Here is a 15,944-nt window from a genome sequence, read left to right as displayed (position 1 = left end):
CCATTGTTTTGTCCGTTATTTGGTCCACTTGTTGAACTTGCTGAAGCAGCGGCTGAAGCAGCAGATGCTCCTGGTCTTTGTGGTCCGTCTGGTCCCTGAAGTCCATTGTTTGGTCCTTGTGGTCCATAGCTTGGTCTTTGTGGTCCATTGCTTTGTCCATTTGGTCCATTTTGTCCAAGTGGGCCGTTAGGTCCTAGTGGTCCATTTGGTCCTAGTGGTCCATTTGGTCCGAGAGGACCGTGTGGTCCGAGTGGACCATTTTGTTCGTATGGTCCATTGTTTTGTCCGTTATTTGGTGCGTATGACCCACTTGAAGCATAAGCGTTTGCTTTGGCTATTTCGGGTCTTTCTATAACAATGATTTCTTCACCGCTTGTAGCAGTAACACTTGCAGAAGCTGAAGATCCTGGTGCTTCTGGTCCGTATGGACCTACTTGCCTATTGTTTAATCCTTGTGGTCCATTGTTTGGCCCATTTTGTCCAAGTGGGCCGTTAGGTCCTAGTGGTCCATTTGGTCCAAGAGGACCGTTTGGTCCGAGTGGACCATATTGTTCATATGGTCCATTATTTGGTCCACTTGTTGAACTTGCTGAAGCAGCGGCTGAAGCAGCAGATGCTCCTGGTCCTTGTGGTCCGTATGGTCCCTGAAGTCCATTGTTTGGTCCTTGTGGTCCATTGCTTGGCCCTTGTGGTCCATTGTTTGGTCCATTTTGTCCAAGTGGGCCGTTAGGTCCTAGTGGTCCATAGCTTGGTCCTTGTGGTCCATTGCTTTGTCCATTTGGTCCATTTTGTCCAAGTGGGCCGTTAGGTCCGAGAGGACCGTTTGGTCCGAGTGGACCATTTTGTACGTATGGTCCATTGTTTTGTCCGTTATTTGGTCCACTTGTTGAACTTGCTGAAGCAGCGGCTGAAGCAGCAGATGCTCCTGGTCCTTTCGGTCCGTATGGTCCCTGAAGTCCATTGTTTGGTCCTTGTGGTCCATTGCTTGGCCCTTGTGGTCCATTATTTGGTCCATTTTGCTTAAGTGGGCCGTTAGGTCCTAGTGGTCCATTTGGTCCTAGAGGTCCATTTGGTCCGAGAGGACCGTTTGGTCCGAGTGGACCATTTTGTTCGTATGGTCCATAGTTTTGTCCGTTATTTGGTCCACTTGTTGAACTTGCTGAAGCAGCGGCTGAAGCAGCAGATGCTCCTGATCCTTTCGGTCCGTATGGTCCCTGAAGTCCATTGTTTGGTCCTTGTGGTCCATTGCTTGGCCCTTGTGGTCCATTACTTGGTCCATTTTGTCCAAGTGGGCCGTTAGGTCCTAGTGGTCCATTTGGTCCAAGAGGTCCATTTGGTCCGAGTGGACCATTTGGTCCGAGGGGACCATTTTGTTCGTATGGTCCATTGTTTTGTCCGTTATTTGGTCCACTTGTTGAACTTGCTGAAGCAGCGGCTGAAGCAACAGATGCTCCTGGTCCTTGTGGTCCGTATGGTCCCTGAAGTCCATTGTTTGGTCCTTGTGGTCCATTGCTTTGTCCATTTTGTCCAAGTGGGCCGTTAGGTCCTAGTGGTCCATTTGGTCCGAGAGGACCGTTTGGTCCGAGTGGACCATTTTGTTCGTATGGTCCATTGTTTTGTCCGTTATTCGGTCCACTTGTTGAACTTGCTGAAGCAGCGGCTGAAGCAGCAGATGCTCCTGGTCCTTTCGGTCCGTATGGTCCCTGAAGTCCATTGTTTGGTCCTTGTGGTCCATTGCTTGGCCCTTGTGGTCCATTATTTGGTCCATTTTGTCCAAGTGGGCCGTTTGGTCCTTGTGGTCCATAGCTTGGTCCTTGTGGTCCATTGCTTTGTCCATTTGGTCCATTTTGTCCAAGTGGGCCGTTAGGTCCTAGTGGTCCATTTGGTCCTAGTGGTCCGTTAGGTCCTAGTGGTCCATTTGGTCCGAGTGGACCATTTTGTTCATATGGTCCATTGTTTTGTCCGTTATTTGGTGCGTATGACCCACTTGAAGCATAAGCGTTTGCTTTAGCTATTTCGGGTCTTTCTATAACAATGATTTCTTCACCGCTTAAAGCAGTAACACTTGCAGAAGCTGAAGATCCTGGTACTTCTGGTCCGTATGGACCTACTTGCCTATTGTTTAATCCTTGTGGTCCATTGTTTGGCCCATTTTGTCCAAGTGGGCCGTTAGGTCCTAGTGGTCCATTTGGTCCGAGAGGACCGTTTGGTCCGAGTGGACCATTTTGTTTGTATGGTCCATTGTTTTGTCCGTTATTTGGTCCACTTGTTGAACTTGCTGAAGCAGCGGCTGAAGCAGCAGATGCTCCTGGTCCTTTCGGTCCGTATGGTCCCTGAAGTCCATTGTTTGGTCCTTGTGGTCCATTGCTTGGCCCTTGTGGTCCATTATTTGATCCATTTTGTCCAAGTGGGCCGTTAGGTCCTAGTGGTCCATTTGGTCCGAGTGGACCGTTGGGTCCGTATGGTCCACGTGGTCCATTGTTAAGTCCGTAATTTGTTCCACTTTCTGAAGCAGCGGCTGAAGCAACAGATGCTCCTGGTCCTTGTGGTCCATATGGTCCTTGAAGTCCATTGTTTGGACCTTGTGGTCCATAGCTTGGTCCTTGTGGTCCATTGCTTTGTCCATTTGGTCCATTTTGTCCAAGTGGGCCGTTAGGTCCTAGTGGTCCATTTGGTCCGAAAGGACCGTTTGGTCCGAGTGGACCATTTTGTTGGTATGGTCCATTGTTTTGTCCGTTATTTGGTCCACTTGTTGAACTTGCTGAAGCAGCGGCTGAAGCAGCAGATGCTCCTGGTCCTTTCGGTCCGTATGGTCCCTGAAGTCCATTGTTTGGTCCTTGTGGTCCATTGCTTGGCCCTTGTGGTCCATTATTTGATCCATTTTGTCCAAGTGGGCCGTTAGGTCCTAGTGGTCCATTTGGTCCTAGAGGTCCATTTGGTCCGAGTGGACCCTTTGGTCCAAGTGGACCATTTTGTTCGTATGGTCCATTGTTTTGTCCGTTATTTGGTCCACTTGTTGAACTTAATGAAGCTGCGGCTGAAGCAGCAGATGCTCCTGGTCCTTGTGGTCCGTATGGTCCCTTAAGTCCATTGTTTGGTCCTTGTGGTCTATTGTTTGTTCCTTGTCGTCCATAGTTTAATCGCTGTGGTCCAACGTTTGGTCCACTTGAAGTAGTGGAAGCTGCAGCAGTGGCTGATTCTTGTCCTTGTGGTGCGTATGGTCTTTGTTGTCTATTGTTTGGTCCGTTATTTTGTCCGCTTGTTCCACTTGACGTGGCGGCTCCTGCGGATGCGGAAGACCCCTGTCCTCCTGGTCCACTTGACCCTGAGACAGCTCCCGCACTTGTATTGATGATCTCATCAGTCTCGTTTATAAATGCGTTTCCCATTTCATCTTCATCGATGACAATGACCTTTCGAATTCTTTCACCTTTGTGGACATTCTGAGAGTGCCCTTTATATGTCTTGTTAATAGTCTCTTTTGAAAAACCATTGCCATATTCGGTGCTCGATGTCTCGGCAAGTTCTACCACATCTTTTTCTCCTAGCACGGTCTGAGGCGCTTGTTGGTACGCAGCATTGTACTAGAAAATTTAAATACTTTTATGTTATCACTATAAATATGCAAAACCTTTGAATGTTAATATTTTAATCTGTGTATTACAAGACCCGAAACACGAGTGCCCATGATTGAGCTTCGTGTGACGTCATAATATATCACAGAATAAACCGGGTAGCAGGTAATATCTGTCAGGTGTTATACTGTTTGACAGTTTTTTTTTATTTTATTGAAATGTGACGTCAGTGGGTAAAATGTCACGTGACCAACAGCTTTCGCGCATTGAAATGAATGTCGAAAAATATGTTTTTGTTTTTTTCATTTTCGAGAAAAATTAAATAATCTAAAAGGTATTTATGAAATAATCGTTTGTATTGTCTAGTAGCCAATTGCAATAAAAATATGGCTAAATTGTATTAATGATACCTGACAATATGAAAACAGGTACCTGATTATTATGTAACTGTAGCCAATAAGTACCACATACATACATAAACAGCCTATATACGTCCCACTGCTGGGCACAGGCCAATCCCTCCCCCCAATCAACCGGAGGGGGTATGGAGCATACTCCACCACGCTGCTCCAATGCGGGTTGGTAGAGGTGTTTTTACGGCTAATAGCCGGGACCAACGGCTTAACGTGCCCTCCGAAGCACGAAATCATCTTACTTTTTCGGACAATCAGGTGATTCAAGCCTGAAAAGTCCTTACCAAACAAAGGACAGTCTCACAAAGTGATTTCGACAATGTCCCCGTCGGGAATCGAACCCGGACCTCCAGATCGTGAGCCTAACGCGCTATGCAATAAGTACCACTAACATAAAATAAACTCACGACTGTATCCCAATTGGATTGGTAAGAGTTACATCCATCGCAAGAGGTACCCACACCTCACCGAGCGTTCTGTTAGACCTACGTGATAGGTGGTGAGCCGTATTGCTATGTATGGTATGGCCAACTGGGGTAGTAAATCAATGAACGTGTCTTACCTGCAAAATACAGAACAGGATCAAACAGGGTATGACTCTCATGTTGTGAGAGTTCGGAACCGAACTGATGCCTATACCAAAATTCGGGCCCTTTTTATACCACGAATCCAGAAGAATATTGACGCAGCAGTCTTCAGATGAAGAACTGTACAAATATTTGACAACTGGTCTGGTCTATAAAACAAACGTGGTAAGTGTAAAATTTCGGTTTTTGATGGCAAATGCACTAAATGAGCATACAATTGATTTCACTGACAAACATGTTATTTTTACTATTTCTTTCTAATCGATTCAGAATATGCCAAAGTTATTTCTAGAATTTTGATTTATATTTACCAAATACAATATTTAATTTGTAATAATATTTGTATACTATTGTTGAAAGCTGATAAGGAAGAACTTTTATGTACATCCATTTATTAATAAACCTTTTCCAAAATGTCTTCAACGGCAAATAAAGAGTACTTTCTAGTCTTAAAAAATTAGAAGTGGCCTATGGCATGAAAAGTAATAGAAGAAGTAGAAGTATGTGATGATATTCAATATTATATTAATTTAGTGAACCATATTTTTGGCTATTTTTTAAGTTACCCAATTAAATTACAATTTGTCGCAATAATCTATCCTGCAATGAAACCATAGAGAAGTCATTGACAATATTTAAAGAAACAAATCCCGTGAAGCTGGATGTGAGATAATTTAGTGGGCTTCTATAAAGCATGAAAAAAAACGGCATAACAACCGGAATAACTAATCAATAAACAATTGAAAGAGATAACCCCACCTTTAGTTATATGTTTTAATTGTTTTGTTTTTTCTTTATTGTGTGTACAATATTGAATAGTGACTATTTAGCTTGCTTTCTAATTTATAGTACTTAAACAGGTACAGTAAAATAATAAATAAATGACCGTTTAACATCATACATTTGACAGGATTTTAGGGACTGGAAAAAGGGCCGCACGAAAAGGGTTGCTGTTTAGCAATAAGGCCGCCTATTGTGCTTATGTTTTTATTCGTATGTTTATGTCTTTGTATATGTTGTTGCGCAATAAAGTATTATTGATTGGTTGATTGAAGGGCTGGAATATCGGGATGCGGAATTCTGGGCCTTTCACATGTCCATAAAATCTATTTCTCTATTTGTAAGACTTATAAACAAATTTAAATCAGCTAACCAGGTTTACTTGTTTCTGGAAAATACAATATTCTGGAGTTAGTACATTTGTCTTCAATACCATCGATATCGAAATGAATTTTCGATTTTATACAATACCTCTTAATTGTGGCATAATTAAATTATTGTACTACCTCCAAATTTACACAGTTGACGTTTTATTTATTTGTCGCTACAGTTTTCTAGAAAACTGTTATGCTTAATTTATAATGTCTATGCTCGGTCTAATGCTTCCATTGTGTCTCTGTTCTTAGCCCTTACACTCACCACCTCTACATCGGTTCCCAGGTGGCATAGCCGAGCTGCATTGTGTGACGGATGCGGCAGAGACTTGGTTAGGGGAGCTTAAGTTGGATATATGATCCACGCAGGATATTTACGCAATAATAATTTATTGCGTATGGCAGACAAAAATAAAATATCCTGCGTGGATCATGTTATTATTAAATAAGCCCTTACACTTCTTTTATTCCTGAAATAAATCTTACGAAGAACGTCCATCCCTCCATAGCCATCATAGCGTAGGTTACTAAAGGAACCCCCACCTTAACCATCTTGCAAATAAAAAATAAACCAGGGATGAACGTGGGTTTAAGTATTTGACAGCCAAGTAAAATTTAATCCAATTATCATATAATTCGACTGAACTTTGATTTGTAAAGTGATTGGGTGTATGAACCGTATTCTAGTTCTTATCCGTTACCTAGATGGCGTACGTATAGCACATTCAGTGTAAAACATAAATACTAGTATTTTTCTCATTTACCATTATTTCTAAGGCTTCATGTATTTCTTTAAATTATTGATTAAATATACATTTCTATACAAAAGTATTTACTAAGTTTCTGCATGTATTTTTGTTACAAATAAACGTAAATAAATCTTTACAAAACTTTTTTTATGTGTAGTTTCACATTATAAGTAAGTAAAAAATAAAAATAAATAAATAAATAAAAATAAAAATTGTTTATTTTCAGATAATTACAAATCCATAGTTAAAAATAACATTTAAATAGGAAGTTGTCAATAACTTCAGACCCTGAGTAAACCTGAAGAAAATAGGAAGGGTTTATAATATTTTTTATTGTTTGCAGGTTCTCTAGACATTCAAGTAGTAAAAAGGTGTAGAGTGTAGAGTTCATTAGAGTTCTTAATTTATCTATGACAAAAATAATAATGTCCATCGCCGAATGGTGTAGCTACACTTACGCCATCTATTGTCGCCGAAACGTATATAGCGAGGGTCTCAACACCCTTAACACACCGTTGCCCCACTCCAACCCAAGACCCCAAATCGTCGTCGTCCTCAGCCTCCTTTTAATCTCAAATCCTAACCGACTTGCGTGGTACTCACTCTCAACTCTTCAACTAAAATATTCAGGACCAAGGTCATAGCAAGGTGGTCCTATATGTATTTATCATTATTATTATTTTACTTATTTTTATTTTTTGACCGCGAAACAAAACACAACCGCCTGGAGGGCGCGTTGCAAGCCTACCGAGACACCTTTAGCAATGATAAAAAACCAACAAAGCTCGGCTCGTGGTGTGACGACATTTACATGACGCACGTCCCGATCTAACAGAGCCTTGTGCTCTTTGACAGCCAGGTGGGTTAAAATGGCCACATCGAAGCAATTCATCTAAGAAAGCAATATTGCTTTTTGACATTTGTTTGCATTGCGCACTTACTTTTATATGCGCAACTGTCAAATTGCAATATTGCTTTTTAAGATGAATTGCTTCGATGTCGCCATTTTAATCCCCCTGTACTGTTCTGAACTCATTTTGTGTTATCCCAAGCGTTCTTCCTTGAGAGCAGCTATAGCCCGAATAGGAACTGCAGCCACAATTGCAACTTATTCTCTTCTTCGTTCGAGTCGATGACAAAAATAGACCTTAACATAGACATAGGAATCTAATACTGACTCCTAAGATGGATTAGTAAAATGAGCCTATGAGAAATCATTCTGTCTGTAGACACTGTCGAGTGAGGACGGGTTTGCAAGTGCCCCATAGATTAATTTTGTGTTTTGGATCGCTAGTTTCTATCAGAATCGGTACCTCTCGTTCTTTCAAGTGGAATAGCTGATATACCACGGGCGCCATATTGGACTGGATATACCTGTCTCAACTGATCAGCCTGGTGGGTGAGAATTCCATATTTTTTGAAGGTTCGGTACCTCTCTTACCATCTTGCGAGTGTGTCCATATGCACCGAGCGCCATTTTGATTTAAGTATATCTGTCCCGTTCAAGCAACTACTGTCAAGTGAGTCACTGTGGTGCGCCTGTCGTCGTCTGCATTTATTCAATTTTATTTACAACAAATTTAAAATTGAAAAATACTTCTTCGGACACACGAGGTTTCGAACCTGCGGCTTGTGGAGTGACAGACCGACCCTGGGATCGCTAGGCCAAGAGCAACGGACTGCACACGGCGAAATTACTAATCACCTTGTACCGACTACCGATACTACGATACCTACGACCGCGCTTGCGACTTATAAGCGATAAGCGTAAACAGATTGTTTATCGTTCTACTACCTCTAATTACAGTGGCATAAGGTGTATTTCGACTCAACTTGTAATAATGCCATTACTAAAATCTCCCACGAATAGTGCCCATTCGTCTACATCTGACTTAACATCTGGGGAGGTGGAAAGCGGTTTGCATGTTACTACAAGAAAACGCAAGCAGCCGGATACCGATCTTAGTGGCGCTTTGGTGGAAGTCCAGAAGGAATTACAGAATACTTTAAGTAATACTCTTCAAACAGTACTTCGTGAATTTCGTCAAGAGTTGAACACTAAACTGAGCAACATCGATGATAACCTAAATAACCTCAAGACCGAGCTGCAGAAATGTACATCGGAAATAAGACAGGAGATAAGTGTATTGCGCAATGAGCAATGCACCTTAAAGCAGACAATTGCAGACGTTTCACAAGACTTAATATCAGTAAAAGAGTCCATGGAGTTTCACTCACACCAAGTTGACGAATTAAAACATAGACTCAACGTAGTCTCTACTTCCTCAAAGGCGACTGAACAGACTGAAAAGAATATCAGTGCGTTAGAGATGAAAATAAATTCCCTTGAACAACAGGCCAGGCAATGCAATCTCGAAATTGCTAATCTCCCCGAGAGGAATGGTGAAAACTTGGTTGCCGTGCTCGAGAATATCGGAAACTCCATCGGATGTCCTATAATAAATAGTAATATTGTCTCCATTCACCGCGTTCCACACGCGCAACCAGGAAATAAAAGGCCAAAGAACATTGTAGTTAAATTTACCTCTCGTATCATCAGAGATAATTTTTTGGCTACCTGGCGCCTGAAGAAAACACCTACAACGGATCAACTTGGTATATCTGGTGCTCCGACGCAAATTTATATAAACGAACACCTCACCTTAGTGAATAAAATTCTTTTTCGACAAGCACGGGAAGCCGCCAATAAACACAATTATAAATATGTATGGGTCAAGCACTCCACCATACTCGTTAGAGAATCCGACACCTCTAGTGTCTTTGCCGTACGAACCGAGAAGGACATCGAAAAGATCACGCCACGCAGCACTAAGAAGTCTGCTTAGTCAATCCAGTTGTCAGATATCTATTATTCTTATTATTAATCTTATAATAAGTAATATCCTCTGCTTGTCTTTGTACTTATTAAATAATATTTACACCCTATCGTACGTCGTACCTCAAAATTGTGCGATACCTGTTATAACTTATAACGCGTTCATTCCTAATGAGACTAGAATAACGGAACTTACACTGTTATTATTATTACTAAAAATTGCCGTGCTTGCTGGGAAATTCGTCATCAAGTGGCTAAGAGATATATATTCGGTTATGTCTGTAATGTTTTTGTTTGTGATTGTAATGAGTATATTTCTGAATCTCAAGTTATTCCATTATCAGCATACTTATAATTCAAATAGAACTATTAGTATTATTTATTTGCCACAACATGTATACCACGAACATAAAAGTATGAATTATAATTTTAAACACTGTATGTATTCTGTCGTTGATGTTGTGCCACATCCATGGTTAATCCTATTATTGATATTTTTTACTCTTTATCAAATTTCCAATGGCTAATAATCTTACGTTTTATTATCAAAACTGCAGAGGTTTGCGTACAAAATTAAAAACTCTCTTTTTAAATATTTTATCTTTTAATTACGATGTTATTGTCCTTACTGAGACTTGGCTTACCCCGGAAATAGATAACTATGAATTTATTGACAAAAGATACACTGTTTTTCGTAAAGACCGTAATCGATCAACTACTAATAAAAAAGATGGCGGGGGTGTCTTGATAGCCACTTTAAAATCCCTAAAACCGATTGTGTTTACTAATTATATTCCTATCTTAAGTCCAGACATATTAGAGTATTTGTTTATAGAACTGTCGTGTTTTAATAGTAGTAAACACACCATTGTTAGTGTTATTTATATACCTCCTGGCACTGCTCAGGACCTATATATTAAATATTTTGACATGTTACATAATATTTTAAGTAATGCATCAATAGAAACGTTATTTTTAGCAGGAGATTATAACCTACCAGATTGTCAATGGGCAAGTAGTTCCACTCGTGTTGGAGGGCTTACCTGCATTAATGATTCCTTTATATCTAATGAACTTTCAAGTCTTATGTCGACGTATAATTCCTCGCAATATAACAATATACCTAACTCAGTAGGTAATATTTTGGATCTATTTATTAGTAATGCTGACTGTATAATAAGCCCTTCCACTCCTAGCCTGTCTAAAATTGATCCATTACATCCTCCCTTCTCCGTTGTAGCTTCCATATATTCAAATTATACAAAGTTACGCCATAGTCCAATTTATAAACCTAACTTTTATAAAGCTAACTATGAGAAAATATCTCTATCATTAAGTAAAATTGACTGGCATGTCGTTTTGGACAATCTTGACTCAGATTCAGGAGTTGATGCGTTTTATGAAATTATTAATGATATAATTGCCTCTGACGTGCCCCTTACTGTGTACAAATGCGCAAATTACCCAAGATGGTTCACTAAGTCGTTAATTCATATTTTTAAAAATAAGACCAAAGCCTGGATCAAATGGAAAACCTATGGTAATATATCTGATTATGAAATGTTCTCTTTATATCGTTCTAGATTTAAGAAACAGTGCGAAGAATGCTATAATAAGTATAAGAATCTTGTTGAAAGTAGCATTTTTTCGAATATAAAATTTTTCTGGATGTATACGAAAGATTTTAAATCTAATAGCCTTCCATCTACAATGTTTTATAAGAACCAGTCGGCTAGTACACCTGCTGACATTAGTAATCTTTTTATGGCCTTTTTTAACTCGGTATATGAGCCTTCCAGTTTTGATTTAAGTAATTGGTATCCTCCTCCAGATACGTCCGAAAACACGATCCATATCGCTGATTTATATCTAAGGGAGGCCGATATCATGCATGAGTTGAAACAATTAGATGCTACCAAAGGATCAGGACCAGATGGTATACCTCCATTTTTCTTAAAACGTGTTGCTAACGACCTGACAAAACCATTATACATCTTATTTAATAAGTGTCTCGCTACCGGTATATTCCCCGATATATGGAAACAGGCAAACATAACACCAGTTCTAAAAAGTGGTTCTCCTGAGAATGTAGAAAATTATCGTCCCATATCCATACTATCTGCACTGTCGAAACTTTTTGAAAAACTAGTACACCATAAAATATATCCACTATTACACAACAATATTTTACAAGAACAACACGGCTTTGTTAAAAATCGTTCAACATCTACAAATCTCATGATATTCACGGATTTTCTTTTCAAAAGCTTTGATGGAAACATACAAATCGATGCTATTTATACAGATTTTCAAAAAGCTTTCGACAAGGTGGATCATACACTCTTGCTTAATAAAATTGCATATAACGGTATACGCGGCAACCTACTTAGATGGTTTATATCATATATAACCAATAGGAGTCAACGGACAGTAGTAGCTGGAGCCCAATCTAACATGATTAAAGTATCTTCAGGGGTACCTCAAGGGTCAATTATGGGTCCATTACTTTTTGTTATTTTTATTAATGATATTAATATGTGCTTCCAAAATTGTAAATTTTTATTATATGCAGATGATTTAAAAATATATAGACAGGTAAAAAATTTAGAAGATTGCAGGTTACTACAATTAGACCTAGACCGTTTAAACCAATATTGTATTAATAATAAACTCTTCCTTAGTATTCCTAAATGCAATGCCATTACTTTCACTAAGAAACGTAACATAATTAAGCATAATTATGCGGTCAATGGTGTTTTTTTGAAAAGTGTCGACGTTGTTCGTGATCTGGGAGTGCAGCTTGACTCAAAGTTACACTTGGAAGCACATATATCTAATGTAATAAATAGGGCCTTCAAAATGTATGGTTTTGTTATGAGAATAGGTAAAGATTTTAAAAACCCGGCTACCTATCTACATTTATATAAATCACTTATAAGGTCTCAACTTGAATACGCAACTCCTATCTGGAACCCTATCTACAACAAGTATGACGAAATGCTGGAGAGAGTTCAACGTAAATTTTTGTGTGCAATGCAGTTTAGGTGTTATCGCAGTAAAGTATCATACACTAATTTACTTTTAAAATATAATATTTTATCACTTGGTAAGAGAAGATTGTTGCTGAGTGCTATGATATTACATGGATTGTGTCACGGCAGATATGACTGTATAGATTTAACCCATAAAATTCATTTTACTGTACCCCGGACTGTGCATAGACGTCCTAACAGATCATATAAGTTCTTTGCAATCGGTAATAGCCGGACGAATGCCGGCGTGCGTGCTCCTACACGTCATCTTATGCAAGTATATAACACACACTTCGAAGACATAGACATCTGTGCGCTTTCCGAGCATAGATTTAGAAAACAAATTCATGAAAGATTATTATCCACTTAAAATACGTATTTACAAGCGGCCGCAACGTATCCTTGTTTATTATTTTTTATTGTTTAGTTATTTATTTATTTTTTATTATTATTATTATTACTTTTTATGTGTTACTCAGGAATTTATACTATGTATATTAGTGCATAGTTTCATTAAGCCCATTCATTGGTTTCTGTGCGTAGGTGTATCTAACATCCAGTTTTAAAAACTTTCAAGCTCATAATATTGTTATTTTTTGGTTGTTATGGTGTACGAGTACATGCTTCCGTCCAAACTCACGGTAGTAGACTCACTATTTACCACTTCTATTATAGTAATATGTGGATATACCAGTTGGTTATACATTTAGTTATAACTTAGGCTAATATTATCTTAAGTATTACCCATTGTATAACTGTTTTTTATCCCTAATAAAATAAAAATAAAAATAAAAATGAGCCGAACAGTGAAAGGGTTCTTCTCCAGATAGATAGTGGTGCTAATTCCTGTAGACACCATCTAATTTTATTTTAAGTTATACCTGTCATTTTCTTATCCGCCGAAAAGGAAAGTGACGGGTAATAGACAACCAACCAACAAGACACTTGCCGGATCTGTACGACAACCGCGCCGCGCGCGGCGCGAATTATATTGAGCGCTTCAACCATTAGCCGTTTGACGTCCATCTACGTAGATAGCATTCGTATCGTTTATTGGTCCAAGCGCTCGATATAATTTGCGCCATGCGCGGTGCAGTTGTCATGCAGACCCGGCAGGTGTCAATTGCATACATTTTGTAGATGTCATAATGAGATGTGGTTTGTAAATGTCCTACACTTATGTCTTCGTGCAATAAAGAAGAGTCATTACTACGAATTGTCTCGATTTTCTCATTCGTATTGGAAAATCTCGATATCAATTGGTAACGACGTGACATTCACACACACTTAGGTACATCTGTCCAAACACAATAATTATAGTATTGAGATGTCACAGAAGGCAAACATTTTATTTACCATTTAATCATTATTTGCCCACCATTTTACGCACATGAGCACAGACAAAAGGTTTATAATTATTTTTATCCAGTAACGTCTTTATTAAACAAGAAACACCTGTGAAAAATATTTACCTTGGTACATAAATAAATATTGGAAGGTATAAAGATGACGGAGTTATCACGAAGAAGCTTTTATTCGATCCACATTAAAAGTTAAGACTTCTTTAAAAATTCTCGACGACTATGTGACGTTATATAATATTATATTTAATTTAAAAAATAATTTCGGTTTCGGTCTAATATTTTTGCTTAGCTTGAAAAAATAGGTTATAATTTTTTTTACAAGCTTATTCGTAGTATGCGAAAATAACAGTGTATTTTTTAAATAATATTCTTCTACAAGTTGTCTTGAAAGTGTGCATCGACTAGTATTTTAAAATAATCGATGGAATTTATACCGCCATCTATTTTGAATAAGTGGAACCATCTTACGAAACATTTAATTTCTTCACCCGACTACAGATGGCATTGTTAGAACCCCTCGAGAACAATAATATTATATTGTTATAAATGCACTAAAGGTGCGCCCATTGTTCAGAAACTGGATTTTTATATCACAACGAAGACGACGCAATAATTCACTTCTATTACTCTATTGTGCATATATCATTTATTTTTTAATTTTGGGATTAATATACCTATTTTTGTACTTTGTATTTTTCGAACGTATCTCATCCGGAATGGTTAATCATGTATTAGGTAATACCTACATTTATTTTATTCGTTGTCACCCAGTTGTAATCATCACCAGCCCATTAACGTCCCCACTGCTGGGGCACGGGCCTTCCCTATGGATGGAACAGGGAGATCGGGCCTTAAACCACCACGCGGGCCCAGTGCGGATTGGTGGTTATTAACGACTGCTAATGTACTGCAGCCGGGACCAACGGCTTAACGTGCCTTCCGAAGCACGGAGGAGCTCGAGATGAAAACTTTTTTTTGTGGTCACCCATCCTATGACCGGCCTTTGCGAAAGTTGCTTAACTTCAACAATCGCAGACTGAGCGCGTTTACCGCTGCGCCACTGAGCTCCTCAGTGGCCAGTTGTAATAACGCTTGACTGTCACAGGGAGATCGCGAGCCTAAAATTACAATATTTGCTATTTGACGTATGTTGGCATTGCGCAGCTACTTTTATATGCGCAACAATTTGGCTTTTGTAGACCCCTGGATTATTAGATAATCTTGGAAATAATATCACACATGCACCTAACATAACATAAAAAAATACCTTTATTGCACACACAGGAAATACAAAACAAAAGAGAAATAGAAATAAAAGTAGGTAGTACAATAGGCGGCCTTACTGATACGTAGCAATCTCTTCCAGGCAATTTAACCTTTGGGTAAGTATAAATAGGAGCACAGGAATACTTACATACATACATAAACTCACGCCTATTTCCCACAGAGACTAATAATTCCATTTGCTTCGATCCTGACACACTTCTCTTGCTTCCTCCACATTCATCAATCGCTTCGTACACACAGGAATACTTGTACATATAAAAATAAAATATAAAGATAGATACTTTCGAGTACTCAAACTACATAATTATAATACACATACTTATATATAATTATTATAATAAATTAACATTAAAACTTATACTATAGAAGATAAGGAGTTATACATTATGAAGTATTTACGATTCATCCGTGTAAATAGGTCAAGACGTATAAGTGAAACAAAATCTCCATAACACTTAAGTGCTATTAGTTAATAGAATTCAATTAAGTTCAGTAACTTATGACGTCATAGGGTAGCTCCCTATTCTCTCGGTGAATTTAAGTCGATCGGTCTGATGATAAGGAGGTCTTCATCTCAAATCTTTAAGGAGATGAGCTTTTACTTAGAGTAGACTGACTAAGTATAACATAATTTATAAAGAAGAGAAAAGTCTCGAATCCTAGTAGGGTGTTTAATAATCGTTTAATTTCAATATATATTTTTACGACGTATTTATTTATTTTATTTTAACATAATAGTTACAAAGTTTTCAGGTGGTAAGTATAATAGCTAATAGCGTTCAAGATGGCGATGGTGAGTGTTTTTGAACGAGAGTTGTCCCAAGATGGAGTTGTTTCTGAACGAGTGAATGCAGTGAACGCCGCGGTTCGTCGCTGACGCACAAGATGGCGCTGTCACTTCACGACATAGGGACATAATCACAAAAATCACTTTATGATCCCTAGCT

At 38.7% G+C, this 15,944-nt stretch overlaps 1 protein-coding gene across 1 annotated transcript; it reads right to left on the bottom strand.

Moving 5' to 3' along the window:
* Positions 1-1,398: 1,398 nt before the first annotated feature.
* Positions 1,399-7,955, bottom strand: LOC126375087 (spidroin-2-like). Its single transcript, XM_050021929.1, has 4 exons — positions 7,920-7,955; positions 4,551-4,724; positions 1,514-3,584; positions 1,399-1,478 (listed from the first exon to the last, which is right to left on the bottom strand). Exons 1-4 carry the CDS (start codon positions 7,953-7,955, stop codon positions 1,399-1,401), a joined length of 2,361 nt encoding a protein of 786 aa, XP_049877886.1.
* Positions 7,956-15,944: the final 7,989 nt, after the last annotated feature.

The sequence above is a fragment of the Pectinophora gossypiella genome, chromosome 18, assembly GCF_024362695.1.
Source record: "Pectinophora gossypiella chromosome 18, ilPecGoss1.1, whole genome shotgun sequence".
Classification (NCBI taxonomy): Eukaryota; Metazoa; Arthropoda; class Insecta; order Lepidoptera; family Gelechiidae; genus Pectinophora; species Pectinophora gossypiella.
The sequence above is the reverse complement of the archived record's forward strand: the minus strand, read 5'-3'. Positions and strand labels throughout refer to the sequence as shown.